The sequence below is a fragment of the Leptosomus discolor genome, chromosome 9 (assembly GCF_034619465.1).
Source record: "Leptosomus discolor isolate bLepDis1 chromosome 9, bLepDis1.hap2, whole genome shotgun sequence".
NCBI lineage: Eukaryota > Metazoa > Chordata > Aves > Leptosomiformes > Leptosomidae > Leptosomus > Leptosomus discolor.
In genome coordinates this window covers 7,500,223-7,520,229 of record NC_141399.1, presented here as the reverse complement: position 1 = coordinate 7,520,229, position 20,007 = coordinate 7,500,223, and the positions used below count along the sequence as shown (strand labels likewise).

General features: G+C 45.8%; 1 protein-coding gene across 2 annotated transcripts in view; it reads right to left on the bottom strand.

Annotated features, from left to right (window-relative positions):
* MAGI1 (membrane associated guanylate kinase, WW and PDZ domain containing 1) overlaps positions 1–19,660 on the bottom strand; it is a 353,430-nt gene extending 333,770 nt beyond the window's left edge. For both annotated transcript variants that reach the window (XM_086470625.1, XM_086470626.1), the window contains exon 1: positions 19,375–19,660. In XM_086470625.1, coding sequence (XP_086326751.1) covers positions 19,375–19,660 — 286 coding nt within the window. The remainder of the gene's footprint in view (positions 1–19,374) is intronic.
* Between the last annotated feature and the right edge of the window lie 347 nt (positions 19,661–20,007).

Sequence of the window (20,007 nt, the reverse complement as noted above, 5' to 3'; positions counted from 1 at the left end):
ATGCTCTGCCTGGCGCAGGCTGCCTGAGCCCCATCCTGCACAAAAAGGGTGACGCTTCCCCACCTCCGCAGCCGATGAGCATCTGCAACTGTTCCAACATTTCTCTCACCGTGGGCCAGGTACAGATTCTATTACTGCAGAAGACATATGTCTTTAGATTCAGCTATTTCTGATAATAGCCACAATCCAGACTGCATACCAGCTATTAACAGAAACTGCTATTTTTAAGAGTTTTTGAGCACTAGGCAGTCCTGAATAACGTCCTCTGCCATCTCTGGGGACTTTGACTAATGGTCAGCAAAAGACGACTCAGAAAACCCAACAACCATTATTTGACTTAAAGATGAAACACCCTTCTGTTGACTCAGACTAACACAGCTCACCCTGGGAAAAAATGGGCCTCCTTGAAAAGCTGAGAGCTCTTGGGTAAATCATCTGGTCTTGCAGATGGGTGCTGCCATCAAGACTGTCCTCACCAACACCACCCAAAACTCTGTGAGAGTTACTGATGGCTTCAGACAAGGGTTATCAGTGACGGGAGCTGTACAGGACTTAAAACTCTTCTCTTTCCACTCTAAAAGACATCATACCCTCAGAGGAAGTGCAAAATATATTCAAGGGGAGGAAGGGTCCTAAAAAGACAGCTGTTACACCCAAAACATTAACGTCACAAACAAGGCACTTTCAAGTCCCAAGGACAAAGTCATCACTGAAGACATCGACTCTGACAAAAAGCGGTGCACAAGGAAATCAAAGACTTCCACAGAGCTATGGCACTGAGCTGTACCCAGGCAGGCAAATGATGGACTAAACTAACTGCCTGAAGCCTGACACAGCTGCAAAATCCTAAAAGTTTTGACTGCTTTGCAGCATCGTTCTTTCAACTCTACCCCTTGCTGAGACTTTAATCTGCAGGGCTGTAATGGTACTATCAGCAATGTTAGAGGCAAGACTAAAAATAAACACAGGACAAGAAAAATGCAAAGCTCCTCCTCCCTGCGAAGTCTGGAGGGAATTTCCTGAGTCAGTCAGGCTGCTCCATCACTTGTTTACTTGTTACTAAGTACGAATTTTCACAGCAGCGTGTGTGGCTTTCACTGAAGTTTCCAAGTTAAAATCAACAGGGCCATAATGTCGTAAGAAAACTAAACATCACTAACCCTCTCTTGAGAGATGGGATCCTTGCTGCTTCCCTGCCCGTGCTGCACACTGCCTTTCCAGGGCAAATACTGCATTTCCAGGTCAAACATGAAAGTACTGGAGGCAGAGACTGTCCCTTAGGTCCCAAGATGAAGGACACCAGCTACCATAGCAGCCCGCAATGAATCCAGCATCTTAATCTATAACATCTATTTACTCCTGGATAAAGAAGCTGTCACACAATGTTCAGAAGAGCTCGAAGGTTTATCCCTCTGCAAAGCACCTTTCCAAATGTTCTCCCAAGTGCCAAGAAGCATTTTGGGAAGGAGAAGTCCGCTCTTCTCCCTGTGGCACCCATGGAGGATACAGCTGCACAGCAGCAGCCACAACAACTGACTTCAGAGCTATATAAAAAGCTGGCACAAAGATTTGTTTATGAAGAGCTAAAAATTAAGATTGACTTTAAAATAGCACAGTCACCAGTAATGGCTCAGAGGGTCACATTCTTCTTCCATCTCTGCCTCCTCCTCCCCCAGGACCTCCTCTCTGCCCAGCAGCTTTCCCACAACAGGCTGCAAACATGGCAGAAGATCCCCACGAGGGAAGCAGGCAGAAATCCGTGCCTGAGGAGTTGAAGGAATATGCTCATGAAGGGATGCTCGGCACTTCCTACAGCACTAGACATTTTTTCAAGACGGACACTGCAGCAGGGACCATTTCTATCTGGGGCAACTTGGTACATCAGACACTACAGTATTTCATGACAATTTTAGGAGGTAACTGCAGGTTCATGATGCTTCAAAGACAAACACACACCTTCCCATTTCACAGTATGCAACTCTCCATGTAGCTTTCCTTGTTCACCTCCCCTACCCCTTGAGCACACACCAGAGGAAAATAGAAGATTTCAAGCTTTGCAAACCTCCAGCCTAAACCAACATCCTGTAAAACTACAAGTTAAAGGCAGGAACACTTCACTTCCAAACCACAAAGGCTGTAATGAGTGTGGGTTTAATTGGCTGGTACAAGAACTGCACAGCCAGAATCAGCAGCTGGCAATGAAATCAGCCCTTCTGCACTGCAGATTGCTAAACTTTTGCCCTTGTCTGCAATGTGGCGTGTCACAGAAACAATTCAGTACCCATAAAACGAATTACAAAAGTATCTAAGAAAAGTAAGTGTTAGCCCCAAACCGGCAATACACTAAGCTTCTTCCCCAAAAGTTTCTAGCTGTACAGGGACCTACCTCTGACCCTACAGTGATGAATTTTTACTATGTGCACATATATAACATCCTCCATAAGAAACCTGTATATTTTGGGTATCACTTAAAAATCTGGCCCTTTAGAGCTACTGGATTTCAACAGCCTCAGTACATACTTAAAAATCTCCTTATCTAGTATTAGAAATGAAGTTCTTAGAAAAATCAGTCCCAAATGACAGAAGTCTCTATCAAGCACGTTTTCTTGCTTCATTTAATGCATCATTCACCATTACTCACACGTATGCCCAACTCCTCCTTTACAGGTTCACAAAGCACACAGCAAGTTCTGTGCTAATTTGCATCAAACTTCAGGATATTTGAAGAAAAGCCAGATTAGTAAGGAACAGGATTATTTTCCAGCAAAGCCTTCCTTTCATCTGGTCCAAAAAGCTTTGAATCTCATAAAGCCAACGTAGTAAACTTTTAAGCCAAGATATTTCATACAGTTAGCAGTGGTATCACTCAGAGTTAATTGAAGTTTTACAGTTTGCACCTTAAGTAAAGTCACCTTGTTCCCGAATGAAGAAATGCACACTAGGCAGAGTAAAACTAACTCGTCAAATAAAATAATACAACCCAAACCCACACCAACAAGAACTTAAGGCGATAGGTGCATGCATCTTTTAATTCAAAAAGCCAGGCTGACCTAAATAAAAGCAGTACACACGAGAAAAGCAAGACAGTATCATCCAGCAAGCAGCTGAGGATTTGCTGCTATCGGCCTCTGCCCACTGCGAAATCCCGGGCGCCGCACTCAGCCCGCACCAGACGTCTTCTGTCTTGGCTAAGGCAAGGCTCACGCCAGAAGCTCACGTTGCTGTTAGGAGTGCAGCACTCGAGACGAAATGCAGAGCAGAGTTTGAACTTCTCAGTTAGTTCAGTTGCAGACCACAGGCGTACAGTCCATACCTTTCTGGTTTCACCCGCACAACTTTATTTTAAATTGGGTCTTGTCCCCAGGGCTCCATATTAAAGAAGTTGCTCAAACAACGAATCAAGAGTCAGAAGCTTTGGACGTGTCAGGACAAATCCCACCAAATGTAAATTCGTATAATACACAGATTTACGCTTGCTTGCATGGCACTAGAAACGGAAAGGCAGTAACTCAAGCTGCTGCACAGGCTCCCGACAACAGCGATGATAAGCACTGCCTTTGTAAGGCTGAAAGGAGGTTCTGGGGAGGGGAGATAAATCAAAACGTGGCATCTGAAAGGGGAGCAGTGGAGGAGCTAAGCCGCAGCGGCTCCACAGCCATCTCTCCCCAGGAAAACAGATTTTGGCATTACTCAGTACGTAAGTTTTGCAACAGTTTTTAATTCTAGTTAAAATTGCATGAGTGCTCATTAATTTTAATGTGGTGTGCTCTGCCATACCCATACCTAGGAACACTGAAGCCTGCAAGCATATGCCTGGCATGTTCTCAGAGGGACTAGTCCCTGCTCACACAGCCCTGCATGCCCTGAAATGGGCCGCAGGAGGACGTTGCCTTCGCTGCCCTGAGACGTGACCTTGCAAACACCCAGCAGCAGCCCCAGGCACCATGTCCCCAGCCAGGCACCCCGGCATCACTTGCTCCAAGAAAGCCACCGCTGCCACAGCGCCAGCGGGGACAGCGAGCAAAGCAGGACACGGCCCCGTCCAAATACTTACTGAGGCTGAGACAGACCGTGCATCTGCCCTCTCCGCCTGCACAGTCTCACACAGAATTTGAGTCTGTATTCTCTAAAAATCAGACATCCCCCCCCCAAATCATCTTGCTGGTATGTCAATGATTACCAATGCTGCTGATCAGGTACCTGCACCCATGTGCTCAGTTTGTATTTTACAGGCATTTACTCCCACGTTTTGGTGCATTCTCTTGACCTGAGATATCAAATAAATGAAACACATTGAGGTCGCTTCCCTTCAAACAAGTAACAAGGGGTTTTATTAGCACACCTCCAGTAGAATATTAACTAACTTCAGCGTTTTGCTGGGAAGAGACTGGATTTAATCTGGATTGCGAGTGGAGAGCAGGAAAGAAAAAAGGTCTTCAGAGTAAATATGGCACATTTATTAAAGAAACAGGTTAATTATCAACCACAGGCATGAAACTGTGGGAACACGACAGCAACCCAGTCCTGCTTGCAATGATGCTGGCTGTTGGACAAGCAGAAAGCAACCCAGATATATTGGAAGAGGAAAGGGATTAAAGCTCTTGTTTTGTTACATAAATAAAGAAGTTGGTTCTGTAATAGATATCTGCAGGGTATTTGGGGTGCGCTGATTTTGTTAGCCAGAGACTCAACAGCCAGCAAGGCAGGTTTAATATCCATTAGAAAAATATTTTTTGCCTGATATCAGGGAGCTTTGCAGGGTTCAGAACTGGATCAGACGTTTCTTCACATAACAAGAGTAGCCGAAGGCAGCATCCGATATTCCACAAAAGGCAACAAACACCATAAACAAGGTACATAAACTCTCTGTGCTCCCAGGCATAAACTGCCCTCTACCTACAAGAGACCAGGACACTCTCCCAGGGACGGGTTATTCTTACCAGTGGGTGCCAGTTTCTATACTATCATTTAAAACAGATTATATTAACCAGTATCTGCAATAGGAAAACAGCTGAGAGGACAGCTCACCTGAATTTGCTGTGACATATCCTACACCAAAGAAAACAGCATCATTCTGGCACCAAGTTAATTTCCGAAACCACTCATCAAAAGAAAAACAAAGCCAGAACCCAGAAAATTTGTAACTGTTACTTTTTTAAGTACCATTTTAGAGGAAAAAAAACAACACTGTAACAAAATGTTAAACGGCAACAAAGGAATAGCTACCAAAAAAAAAAAAAGTCAACATATCACATCAGCCCCAACCTGCCAAAAATGAAGGGATCATAGCAGATAAAAGGAAAAAAAAAAGTATTACAAGAAAAGTGGGTAAAAATAGAAGTGCCAGGATGTGACATGCCTTCAAGTTAGAGAAAAAGCATCTGGATTGTCCTCAAATCCCCTCCTGACTGCTGTCTAACTCAGTAATCATCCGTCTTGAGCAAGAGGGTTGTCTCAAGCAGACCAACGGGGCAACGCTGATTCCTTTTTATCCGATGCCATCCAGGGCAAAGCACCTTCCAGTCAGAAAGGGAACAGTTTGTGCCCTCAGTTTCACAGACCCAGCAGCCCAAAGCCTGCCTTTCGGCCAAGTTTGGTGGACACCGGCAGACACTCATGCGACCTTCTGCTCACGGGCCCGGGAAGGAGCCCTCTCCAGCCAAGGGAGCTTCAGCGGGGCCACCGAAACGCAGCTCTGCAAATTAATACTGCAAATAATTAAATAATGCAAATAATTAAAGTGGTGCGACTCACTCCAGGTGAAAAGAGCAGCACAGAAAGCCTCCTTCGGCCTGTTAAGGCTCCAGAAATCCAGTTTCCACCTTATTTTCGGAGCCTGACATTTATTGAGCGTGGCCAAGGAGACCCTCTTCTCTTCCGCACCCTTTTTCACAGGCCCAAGTGCAAGGCTTGGCAATACATCCTCAAGGGATATATAGCACACAGCATGCTGCTCTGTACACTGTCATAAACTCAAATCTCTTTTCTCTTAAAAAAAAAAAAAAAAAAAAAAGAAGAGAGAAAAGAGCCTCTTCAATTGAGCAAGTTTTACTTTTACAGCAGTTACAGCCAACTGCATGGCCCTGTATCTGGTACCTGCCTGTGTGACAGCCATGGAGAAGCAGTTGAAAACGCTTAAACAAAAAATGTTTTGTCATTTTGTGAAGCATTTATACCCCTCAACGCTTGGCTCTTTTAAAGGATGTTACTTGGCTGTGGACACGGACTTTCCAGCTTTAATTACGCATTTAGCAGTGCTCTGAACAGCGCTTCTGAAGGGAAAAAAACCTTGGAGCATTCCTCCTCTGCACTCCCCGTGGTCCCCAAAGTCTGAACCAGGGAGATATTTGACTTTTCACACCTAAGTTATGGTGGGGCAGTGGGTGGGAATCCCCATTCAATAGAAACTTGGAGGAAAACAAACCTGAGCAGCTGAGTGTGAAAATTACACCAAGTCCAAAGCCATCAAGTGTGAGCCTTAGGACAGAGAAACAGTCAGGCAAGTGCACAAATGCCTTCCACGTGTTCTGGATGGAAAGAAACCGAATTTTTTAAAGACTAATATGGAAACTGCTTTAAGCAATTTGTCATTTTCAATAGAGCTTCTGCAGCAAAAGAGAGATATAGACAAGTTAAACAACTTCCTACTGGAGTGGCTGCATGCAATGTTTAAACTACCTCTTGCAGACTTCTTAGAAAAGGAATTTTTCTAATTTTGCCATTCAGGAAGACTTTGAAATGTCACTGCCGTTTGATTTGACCAGTGAAGAGGAAATGCAGAGTTGAGAGAAGGGGAAAACAATGCAAACACCATTCCGTATTTTTTAATTTGGTTTCAGGCAGCTTAGTGAGCTGGTGCTAAGAAGTGTGAATATTGCTCATTTACCTCCAAGAGGGGGAAAGCAGACATTTTCTGCAAATGTTACAACTTCAAGCTCACCTGGATATTACAAGGCATTGATGTGAAATATCATCTGAAAGAGAGATGAGTCTGAGAGCATCTTTTTGCTAAACTTGAGCTAGAGACAATGTTTTTATGACAAGTAGTCTTCCGAACATGATCCACCGCAATGCATAATAATGCTGAGTCTCTTCTACATCAGGGACTTTGAGGAAAAATAAATACGTAATAAATATTCCCCACTGCTTCTGCCACTGGTTCAGACAGTTATCAGCATTCAGCAGCGCTGCTGCTGTGTTCGAATACATGAAAGGTCTGTCCTTTCGAGGCCTTGATGAAGTTTTGTTTATCAGTTGGTGATGCTAATGGGAAGGCTTTACTCAGCCAAGAGCCCAGGGAGGAGAGGACCCTGCCTGACACAGCTCACAGGTTGCTGGGAAGATGCTTGAGGTTTATAAAAACAGAGCAACAGGAGCAGAACAGCGGCAAAATTCAGCTGCGTGACTATTATTTGTAAAATCTACCTCCATCTGCAATCAATACAGGAAAAGAGGAACACCAGTTTTAATTAAAGTCTGTAAAATGGCTAAAAAAGTCCCTAAATGTTTAAAGAAAAGTTTTGAATCTTCCTGGTGAGCACACCCCCCCAGACCTGGAGGGCGGGAGGTGCCGCAAACAGCAGAAACACTCGGTCAGAAACCACCCAATGAATTCCTGTATCCAGCACCTCCTGAACCGGGCTCCAGCCAGGCAGCTGATGGAACCTTCCCTGCCAACTCAGCTGCACCGCGGAAAAATACTTGTGCTCCCAGCCAGCGGCAAGATCCCATCCAGGCAGCCACGACTACGTCAGGCTCTGTAGCAAATGAGAGAAGAACACTGAAAATAAAAGTTTATTGTGATAAGCCGGTTTGGAGCCAGGGTTTCCTTGTCTTCCCCAGCATCCTCAGGGGAGAGCGGGCAGCTCTGTTAGAGCCAGACACAGTGCCAGCCCACCCACTCGGTCTCGGGACTCAAACCAGCACAAAGCACGGCAGCCCCAAAGCAGGGCACAGATGACCAGGCTGAGTTATGCACCAGCTACAGCAAATCAATTTGAAATAGATTTTGGTTAATCCGCTGCAACCTTTTAATGTCAATGAGCACTTCGGGATTGCAACAACTTGCCCAGCTTTTAGGCAAACAGCAATTTCCACACTGGTTTATGCAAGTCTCAGCACCAATTATAGCATCTTTTACAACCAGACAGACAGAAAAAGCCCTCTGCGATGTGTTACATTAACACATGCTTAAATTTAAGCACTCTCGTTTTTACTGGGGTTCTTCTCATGTGTAACAACTTCAGCAGACACCAATTTACACACTAAGTGCTTACCAGCCTGCAATGTGACCAAGATATCCTACCCCAGATCAGAACTATATTAAAAAAAACCAAAACAACTCCACTGTATTTAGCTCCTGGAAAAACTGATACATGTGTATTTCCAGCATCAACTAATACAACTGGAAAACTGGCAACAGAAAACAAAAATAAATGGGAAAGCCATCTTGGATAGTCTCTAGGTCATCTCTTCGGCAGATAAAAATCTCCACCTTTGACATGTTTTACAAGCACACAGTAAAAAACTTGTAGGGAGAGGGTTGTATTTTAAATGGAAACACCGTCATGGCAAATCTCCACCTGAGCAGGACAGCGTGGCGATGCAGAAGGGAGTTGCTCCAGCTGAAGCAGTTTACCTATTTCACATGTTTTAATGCAGATCTGGGGAGCAGCAGAGCCCCACAGCACAGCTATGGGGAGCTGAGATTTGAGAGCCCACAACCTCACCACAAGCATCTCAAGCAAGTCACACAGCCTTTGTGCTTGGCTTCCTCCCTCCAAACATCACTTGGGGTCTTTTCAGTCCTCACCCTCCCTCGCCTGCAAAGCATCCAGGCAGGGACAACTCTCTCTGGTTCCTGCACAAGAGGGCCCCAAACTTCACCAGGCTTGAAAGATGGCCATCGTGCACCCAAGTCCTCACCACTTCTCTCACCCTCATAAAGGAGTGACCTTCTGTTAAAGTGTAACTGCCACCTGCCTCGGGAAAGAGGGAGCTGAATGCCACTTTATTGCCTTCAAAATGCCAGAGACCTGTGTGCACTGCGAAACCAGGCACCTTTCTGAGATAAGGTTTATAGGTGTGCTCTAGTTTTCCCTCCTGTACTCTCGAAATGAGTCACAGGGACCAGCCAAAGGTCTAGATAGCAGCTGCCCCCAGCATTTGTCAGGAAAAGGGAACGTGGATGTTCTTCAGCAGCCACGTCACACAACCCGATTAGAAAACAGAGAGGTTTCATGAGCAAGATGTCTTTCAAAACCAACAAGTTTCTGCAGATGATTTACAGGACGAGTATCGCTGAAACTGTTTCATCACGGGAACACCACAGAAGTAAACTTAAATGTTTTTACAGGATCAGAGGCTGCCCATGCATCTCATGATGAGGTAATAGGCATGGGAACCATTCTCAGCCACAATGGTGGTGGTTTCATACTTTTCCTTTCCAGTTTTCAAGCAGCTGTGCCAACAATAAATTTTGCCACTTATGGCGAAATCTGTGGCATTGCCTGTTTGACAGCCCGAGTTTCCCGAGTCATGGGATTAGTTTTCACAAAAAAAGGAAAAGAATAAAAAAAAAAAAAGTAAAAAAAAAAAGAGAGAGACAAGAAGAGAAGATTCTGGAGCTTTACTAAAGGAGCATTTCACAAGAAGAATGCTAAAGTGCAAAAGTAAACATATATATACACACACACACACGTGCACGCATGTACAGACCCACCACGTGCTCCAGGAGCCTCACCCAAGAATTTGAGCTATTTTGATAGGTGATATACAATATTTTCACAAACTCCTCCTCTTGGGCTGGGTGCTCATGTAAAACTTTCCCCTATATTTAACCTCTCCGAGCAGCCAACCCTTGGACCAGCACAGTCCTGGTGTACTCAGCACCCCTGGATTTTGCCCAGAGCAGTTCTTCACCTCCTGCAGAAAGCCAGAGACAGACAGTTATTGGTGACTGAATTGCCTCGCTCCACGTGTCCCAAGCAAAGCTTCCTGCAACATGAAGGATTTATAGACACTATGGTTAGGTTCAGACAAAAATACTTCCATGTGAAATTGGGTCAGTCTCAGCATGCCCATATTTCTTCATTAAGGAAAAAAAAAAAAAAAGAAGAAAAAAAGAAAAAGAAAACAGGGTAGTACAGCTATGGTATATGTAGAAAAGTATGTCAGCTCAGATCTCCATTTGGAAACAGTCTGATTAATAACAGCAGGTAGTAGGTGACAGAGAGGACTCCATAGCGCACACAGGCTATACAAAAGTTAACAAAACACCATATACCATTGCTAAGCAAGTTTGGTATTTGCACATAAAACAAATACACAACTTTTGCTGGGGTATGGGCAGAAGACAATCTAACAACAACAACAACAACAACAAAAAGCCATCCCCTCCAGCAGACAAACAACTTACTGATTTTCGTCAAAAGCAACCGAATCCGTGATCCTCGAAGTGCCCCACTGTGAGCCCAGCAGAGCCTCTGGACGTGCTCATGCAGACAAGGCTGCTGCTGCTCCTCTCAACCACAGCCAGTGCACATTAAGAAGATATTCTATGTTAGTCACTTCACTGTTTAAGGGAAAATGCAAAAGAGAAGGACATGATTCTTTGTTTTGCATCAGACTAATCTCTCTTTCACCTTTTAGGACAGGAAGAGAACAAAGCCTGGGCTGGACAGGCGGCTGCCAAAGCGCCATCAGGTATCCTGTCCCACAGCACCTTCCCCAGGCACCAGCACTGCAAAGGGGAGACTCAGCCTGGAGATGACAAGGTCCCTAAAACCAGCCAAACCGTAGACCTCTCCTCCTCAGGCTCACTGGGGATCAGCTCCCCCAAGGCTGCGCTGTGCCACACGTCCCCCAGCCGTCCCCGTGCAGCACAGGGGAGCTGTGTGGGCTGTCCTCCAGTAACAGCCTGGAGGAGCACGAGTTACTTTAGCCACCACACCCTAACATCCTATATTATACATCGATGTAGGCGATTAGGGTTCCCAGAACAAGACGTTGGTCTAGACTGCTCTGTCATCAGCTGGAAAGAAAGCCACGCTCCTGGCTGGTCCTGCAGAAAGCACTCAGCTACCTCTGCTTTTAGAGACGGCCTCAGCATCAGTAACAAACCCAGTAGTGAACAGGGAAATCTTTCCTCAACCTGATGCTTTTGGTATCTTTGATGTATCTCCTACTGCCCATCTCTCTCCCCATCTCCTCCAGCCATTCTTGGCTTCCAGCAAGGCTCCAGTGAATTGTTCCTCTGCAGGTCCAAGCCCCAGGAGCATCCTCTTGTATCCCTGCCACTTAAATGGCTAATTGGGAATTCTACACACACCTATGGGAAAGGAGGAGGACAGGTGTGTTCCTTGCTATTTATAAGAAAAGTCTTTCCACAGTTACTCTATAGCCCAGGTCCTCACCTGTCCAGTTCAGCCTGTTTGGGAGGTAACTTTCCCCTCTCTCGTGCATCCAAAAAAATCAAAGACATCTGTGTCTGTCATCCGTTTGGACTAACACCCACTTAGAGCAGGATCTGCACCACTGGAGTAAGAGAACTTGAACATCAAAGGTTTTTTTTGAAAGTACACAGTATCTGCACAGCTTTGTTTGTGTTGAGGGAGTGGCAGGATTTTAGGCAGCTTCTTTTTCAAAGGCTTTTTGTTAATAACTAAATGAAAATCCCAGAGTTGAGGTTTCCCCTTAAAAAACAAGCCACTGTGATTAAGGATACGAAAAAAGAAAAGTCAGTCTCTTCCCAACCTAATTGTACTGAGGCACTGACTTCAGGGCTCCAAAATTACAGATGTATAATCCAAGACAATGAACTCTTTAGTCAAGGATTAGCAAACCATGCAAAACTGATTCCTTACTCAAATGCCTTGCAATTGTAAGGGCATCTGTTCCACTTTGCAAGTCATCCCGAAGGCTTTGTTTGTTTTTTTCTTTCCTGTTCCATTATGAAGACAGGGTGATTTGCATTATTTTCACACCGTGTAGTAAGTGCTATTGTTTAGTCTAATACGGGACAGTCAATGAAATCCAATAAATATTTTTACCCTACTTGTCTTTTAAGTTACGATACAAACCCTCTCAAATATAAAAACAGGAACTGTTCTTAGTCAAAAGCCAAGTCTGTAAAAATGTAACCCAAAACGTCAGGACCTGAAGAAAAAAAAAAAAAACACTATTTAGTTTCTCCAAGGTCTACTAGGGGCAGTTAAAAAAAAGAATTTACGTAGGTTTAAATAATATTACTAACACAAAACAGTTCAGCACAAATGATGCCAAAGTCAGGGCTGGGGACTAGCAGAGAGAGCGGTGCCATCATTCCAGCCCATAGCAGTGGAATAGCTCTGGAAACCATCTAAATTGTCACAGGAGGGAGGATGGATGGAGTGTCTGACCTTTGGAAACTGAAGGGTGGATCTCAACACAAATATCCCAGCTACCCCAAGCCACGCTGCTCCTGCCGGGCCAAGAAGGATGCTGGCCCACCTATTTGGTCTAGAAAGAAAAGCAAAAAAGAAAAAAAAAAAAAAAAAATCCAAATCTGCCAACATACCAGCCCAATGTAAAAGCTGCCAAACTGCTCTGGAAACAGGCAGCCTCTTCCACAGCTCTCCGTCAGATCAGTAGAAAACAAACTCTGGCCGATAGCCCAGGCCTCGGTTTGTTTCCCAACACCAGAATCTTGCAGGGAACCCTAAACTTAAACCATCAAACGTACCGAATATGCGGATCTCTGCGGGCTGCCAGCTCCCGCAGGACTCGCAGCCCCACCTGTGAAACCACCACAACAGCTAAGCCAGAGCAAGTCGCGTGAGACTGAAATACGAAGTGAGAAAACAAAATATCAAGTGTCAAGAGAGACAGAGAAAATGATGATAGCGGTGAAAATTGTGTTTCTGCAGGAGCTGGTCTTGCACGCTCAGCAGCGCTGTCACTCAGGGCCGAAAAGCTGCTGTTTTCTCTGTCTTGCAAGCGGTGCCTCCGGTGACAGGGTAACGGGAGCGGATAAGATCTTCATAGATCGCAGCGGGGATGACCCATCCCTGCGCCCTTGGTGCAAAAAGGTCACTTAATACTCAGTTTCTAAAAAGCAAAAAAAAATTTTCCCATAGCTGAGCTAGAGGAAAAACTCTGAAGAAATACGGACCAGGAGGATCCCGTATTCTGCTGCTCCAGGAGTTGGGACATGGAGCTGGAAGGAGCTCAGGTGGGATAGAGGGGTCCAAGTACCAGCCCTCCAAGTACCACTGGTCGCTCATGGTAAGGAACCCTGCCTTCAGTGAACATCTTGCCTCGAACTCTTCATCGTCCTTCTATAAATTCACAGCACTTGCTCATACAGAACCAGCACTGCATGCTTTTCACCAAGAAATTTAAGTCACTTGCAGCACACAAAGATCAAAACCATATGCCTTGATTTACGAGTCCCAGTCAAAGTCAGAGGAACTGTAAAAAAAACCAACCAACCAACCACCTGAAATAACTAACAAGTACAGCTTGTGTCTCGACTAAAGTAAGGGAATATAAATAACAAACCTGGTCAACTTTTAAAAAACCTCAATAGAGGCCCCAAAGATCCTACCCTTGCCCACAGCTCAGACCTTGCTAATGCGGCAGAAAAAGCCCTCCAGGCAGAAGCATCTTCTCAGTTTCCATGTTACAGGGAATGAGGGATGTGTTGGCCCAAATCATCAGTTCTCCACAGCCACAGAAGTGCTACTCAGAAGATCTTTACACCTTAATGTAGCTGCCCTTGGGCAAATGCTTTCCCTGATGCAGGCATACACTGTCAAAGGAGTAGGAGTATTTCTCAGGCATCAGATAAATAGATGTTGAAACAGTCAGAAGAGATCCATGAATGATCGCAGCCTGAACCAAAGCAAAATGACAATCCCAAACACGGGAACGCAATGAGCTACTGATGCTTTGGCTTTCAAACCTGTTAAAAGAAGTGCTTAAATTTCTGAGATACATGGAAGATGAATCTTAAATCTCACAATAGCAGGTCAATAATTCATTCACGCAGGAATTGTAACTTGCTCTTAAAAACAAACGGAAACAACAAGCAAGATGGTGTTAACATCTTATTTTGCAATGATGTTGAATGACTGCTCGTAATTAGACTATAATTGTGATTTAATTGCTCTGTGATCTAACTGGCCATAAAGTGAGAGCCTGGAGTCCCATCTCAATGAGTGCAAAGATTAACCTTATTGTGGAAAACATAATCCCATTTCATGCCATTAAAAGGATCACATTAATTCCTGAAAATTTTTATAACAGCAAAGATGTGGCACTTAGGCTCTAATGTCCATCTCTGGGGTGTTAAGTCATAGCTCTGGAGAGGATGGATGACTGGTTTGCCACAAGCAGGATCAACTTCTAAATCCTGACAAGTACTGTGCTGTAAATTCAGGCAAAGTAAAGATAAGGTCTTCCTCACAGCAGTATTTTAATATATAGATATACATATTTCACGACTACTAAATGCAGTACTACCTTAAAAAAAAGAAGATTACTGATTTGTACCAAAATAAGTTAGAGCTGATGCAAAAAGGAGATTCTGCCTTTTATTATTTTACATTTCAGTAGTGACCAGCCCTACACAATGCTCACCCCAGTGGGTCAGTATTGAAAAAGGGCCTCATAAATCTAAAATGCACGAACATCTCCCAGGTTTTCGGATGGCAAATCTTTCCCTCCGCTTCAAATCCACTCGGGTCCTGAAAGAATTTGGGTCAAATGAAAAAATGACTTGCAGAATTCACCGTGCAAGTGACTGGCACTCAGCTACGCAAAGACTAAAGGAAAACACTTTCTGGAGCTCACGCGTGACGCTGCAGAAGTAAACTCCTAGGAACAGCAAGAGCTCGCTCTCTAAACAGCTTTTCCCTTTGCTGGCCCAACGGAGGAGGCTGCCGGCGCGTTAAACCCACCACAAGCTCTGCTACATCTCAGGGAGGCAGGCAGGCACCGGCGCTCGCTGTCGGTCTCTGCAGTGCCAGGCACCGGCATACCGTGCTTAGCGTGGGATGTTCAGTGTCACCCACTGACAAAGTGACGCTCTGCTTCCCAGCGCCTGCTGAACTACTAACACAAAAATTTACAGATGCATCAACTTTTCTTTCTTTTTTTTTTTTTTTTAAAATGTTCTACAAAAAATAAATAAATATCCAAGACAGCAACTCTCTCACAAGCTCAGGAAAATAGAAGCAAAAGGTCCAAATACCAGCTCATGCAAACTTTTGGAAAGAAGCGGGTTTTGTTCAAACTAGTACATGTAACCAATTTCAACATTTCGTGATCGCCTCATATAGCAAATGCCAGCCTGACATTGAAGCGTTGAGTCACTGCACCGTATTTCAGAATCTATGGTAGGGTCAAGTTAATGTTTGAAAAGAAACAAATGCAGCTGATAGCGCTGGGTAAACAGTGACCGTTTCTGTTTGGGATCACGCCTGCTCCTGTTTGCACTGTGTAGAGCTAAAAAAAAAAAAAATTTCAAACAAAAAAAAAACCCATAACTTCTCCCTGCTGTGGGATCATCCAGCTGCAAAGTACCAGGAAAAGTATTAATTGCATAAACTTATCTCAACACCTCCTGATTTCAAAGCCATTGGTCATTTAGAGCTTGGGATCCTGAGACTTTTTAGGGAAACAAAGCGTTGAACTGAGAACTAAAAAACAATTTCAAAATGCGTGTCCAAACATATTAACTTTGACAGTTTCCCATACCAAGCATCTGGCTTGGTATGATTTGGCACAGGTCACCTAACGAAGGAGCAAAAAAAATAAAAGGCTGCAATCTGAAATCTCTCTGAATGTGCCCATTTCTCACCGAGGGAGAAAGAGAATCCAGATACCTTGCCTTGAACAAAACACGGACAATTTTTTGTAGATACAGCCTTAATTCTTCCTTTGTGAAGAACAGCATGATAAACTTCTGTTCTGTTGTGCTGGACTCTGGCAATCAAGACACTTTAGAAGAAACAGTGTGACCGATTTTATTATTGATTTATTCAAGTGAACTATATATTATTGATTTACCCAGGTGAGCTATTTTGAAAAATGTGAAGTGTATTCAAGGAAGCAACAATATTCACAATACAACTGAGAAATCATCGTGTTAAGGCAATGCCAGCTTTACACAAGAATATGCGACCATTGCTCCTATATTTCAATCTATTAATTCTATCCTCTCAAACCAACTAATAATAAAAATGCATTTATTAACTCCACAGCAGTTAATTGCCAATTCCGTCAGAATTTAGGCACAGATGTAAGATGGAAACAGTCAGTCATAAAAGCGCTACGTTTACTGAGCGTTTTTCACACATTTGACAGTTCTGAAAGTTACGAAGATACATGGCAGCAGATTCTTCTTCTCTCTCCCCAAAAACCAGGCAACCATCATGATACATTTTTTTCTTCAACGCAATACCAGAAAAGGGTGCGTATGGGGAAAAGAAAGGGGAAGTTTTGCTGAAGTTCTTTAGCTTTCCTCCCTCTTTCTCACAGGGTAAGCAGAGGACCAAGAAACCCCTCATGAGCAGTATTAAATACTGTTATTCCAATCAAGAGAATTCATACAGGTTCCCCCTTTTCGTACTTTGTGGGAACCTATTCAAACCTACGGCTCACAAAAGCAAGAAGGAATACCGCATCAGGACCCGTAACCCCTAGTTATGATAAAGCCCATGCACAGCCTGTTCCACCTATGTTTCACGTCCTAGTCCCTCGTCTTCCACCAAATGCAAGGTCGTAACAGTCATTTTCTCTGTTCACGCTTGCCGAGGACTGACTTAATTACAGCAAATTTCCTATTTTTTCAGCCTTGTAAATGTCATACAAAATAGGCAAGGCAATAAAATGCACACATTTCCGGGCTAATATTGCCCTAGCACTTCAGCACCAGTCGATTAGGCACTAAGAACTGGGAAGACGAGGAGAATCACAGTTAAAAATGTGTTCACAATCTTCACACTCCTTCACTGTCTGCTCTAGTGCCACACACCTCCTGTTGAATGACAGTTGCCATCCCCATAATGAGATTTTTAATCAACATAGAAGTAACGCATTTTAATTAAAACACTCTCCTTTTCCACGCTTCGGATCCTGATCCACAAGGGAGTTCCCCGCTCTGCACAGAACAGCACGCAGATGCCAGGCTATCATTGACAGGCACAGGGAACCGGTTTCCAGACCACAAAAATATTTAATTATTTAAATATATGTATTTATATTTCTATTCTACATTCCTGTCTAAAAAAGCATTTCAAAAAAAATAAAAAGGTGACAAAAAAAAAAAAAAAAGGAAACTACAACCCCACAGTAACCAGGGGCTTGGTTCTCACTCTGGATCAGGATGGTCCAAGGTTTAAATGCCTGCCTTAACTGCAGCCAGGGTTTTGAACCTTTTTCTCCCAACTTCCAGGTAACCCCAAGCAGTATGCTAAAACTCTGCTCTCTTCCCCTTCTTTTGACTATATGCTGGAACTAAGACACATTTACCACTCAATTCTGTCATTTCTGGTATATTCCCATAACATGTTTCTATTTAGATTAACTAGTGTTTCCAAAACAACAAAAAGTTTAATCACAAATTGCTTGGTTGGGAAGAGTTTGTTTTTATGGAGGAGGTTTTTTTTTTTATGCACCTTCCTTCATCCACCAACACCGATCACATTACAACATCAGAAGCTGTATTTTAACACTTCTGCTAAAACAATCAGTATGAAAAAAAAAAACCCAAAACCACCAAAACAATCACCCTGCCTAATTTCCTCATACTTTTCTTCATGCTTTTCTCCCCCTCCCACCTGGGCAGGGAAACCAGCAGGCTCAGTTTCCCTCCCCACTTCCCAGTGAAGCTGAGGAAACGCAGCAGGGAAAAATACGCATCCGTTTAAAGAAAACTGCTTTTGTTGGGAGTTCAACACAGTTTGCCAGAATATTTCTCCCGACTCTTGGAAATGTTGCCATGCTTCAGTACATCAGCTCCAGGGCAGTTTTGAGCTGACATTGCCCCAGAAAGGGGAGCAGGTGGCAGAGGGGGACAGCTCAGCTCCTCTCTGACACCCCATCGCTGCGATCTGCTCCAGCACGGGAGGTTTGAAGGACGGCTGTGACACAAGTGCCTGCAGCCCTCTGGCTCTGCTCACCGGTGAGGCTGGGGACAAGGCTTCAGGTGACGGGCCTGCCAGCTGGCAAGAGATTTTGTCTGCAGCGACCAGCTGGGTTGAACCAAGTACAGTAAAAAACAACAAAAAACCAACACAGCCCCTCTTGCACCACCAGCCACAGCAAAACCCCCAACTTTGGGATGCCTGGATGACAAGTAAAGTTTTCCTTAAGGAATCTCTTGGGCGATTGGAAGAAAACTCCCCTTCCTTGCTCCACTGGGAGCTGATCCGGGCGCTCCTGCACCCCTCGGTGCCCAGCTCACCCTGCCCATCCCACCGACCTCCACGGCTGCGGCAACACTAACACTTTCCTGGAACTAAATTCAAGTCCTGCCCTGGAAATGACAAGCCTATTAGCCAGGCCTGTTACACTAACCTGTTGAGCGACTGTTGCGTGTACACGGATGTGAAATGGCTTTTTTTTTTTTTTTCCCCCAAAAAAAACACCTCGCATGGGAGAATTCCTATCCTCTTCCCCAGCCAAACGGGAGAGCTACCTGTGCCTGCCTTCCTCTGCACGCTGCAGGGCTGGGAGCTCCACATCAAGGCAGAAAAATAAATTAAAAAAAAAATAAAAAAAGCAAACCCGAGCTGACTTTCAGCCAGAGAAGGGGAACTGCCCTCGCAGGAAGGTCACAGCTTTTCCTTTCCCAAAGCCGGCAGCCACATGCTGCACTTTTTTTGAACGAGCCTCCAGTCATCACCCAGCAGCCCGGCTGCTCGCAAGGATGCTCAGCTGCTGGAGGAGGGAATCTCTGCCACATTCCCCCAGCCGCGGGGCTGACTCGGCCGCTCCAGGGGTCAGCCCCGGGCACAGGGCTCCCCCCCTTACCCCAGCACCCATGGGTGCCCCCGCAGGGAGCGCTGGAGGCTCCGCGGTGCCTTCGCCAAAGTCTCAACGCAATTGTTCGCTGTGTTTAACGCAGGCCAGAAAACTGCAGGGGGACCCCGGACCGAGTCAGGACGACACCGCGCCCGGGCATTAGCGCGCACGAGTGCGCGCAAACGTACGCGCACTGCCGCACGCAGCGTGCCGCTCCTTTCGGGGTCCTGCGTTGCCCCGAAGGGCTAACACTGGCCTCTCCCTTGGTCACCCAGCACCACAGGAGGGGTCCCTTCACCTCCCCCGTGGGCAGCGCGGAACGGGTCCCCCCCGGCCCCGACCCCGCACCCGGCCCCGACCCCGCACCTTGTCGGACGGTTTTCACCACGATGGGGTCCTTACAGCTCCGGATCACTTCCAGCACATCGTAGCGGGGCAGCCCCGAGACGCGGACCCCCTGCACCTCCAGCAGCAGCTCCCCCTCGCTCAGCGCCGCCTCGCCGTCCCCCACCACCGCGCCCGCGTAGGGGAACTCGCCGTGCTCCGCGCCGCCGAGGAGGACGAAGCCCAGCTGCCCGCCGGGCCCGCGGGTGAGGGAGCACTGCCGTACCCGGCTGGCCCAGTGGTTCTTCTTCTGGACGACGCGCGACATGGTGCTGCGCGGCCCTCCGCGCCCGCGGAAGCGCGGTAAGCAGGTGCGCAGGGGGCGCCGACCCGCTGCCTCATAGACCGCGCCGCCGCCGGCCCCTCAAGCCATCACCGTCGGCACCGCGCCCGGCCCGCATGGCTCCGCGCCCGCGGAGGGCGCGCGCCCGCCTCCCGCCCTCCCCTCCGCGCCGTCCCTCTCCCGTGTTATTTAAAAAAAAAAAAAAAAAAAAAAAAATTAAAAAAGCAGTGGAAAAAAAGCAAATCCGGCTACTCCTCGCCCTCCCGCGCTGCTGTTTGGTTTTGCCGCCCCTCTCCGCGGGCGCTGCGCGGGGCGCGGAGGCGGCGCGCGGC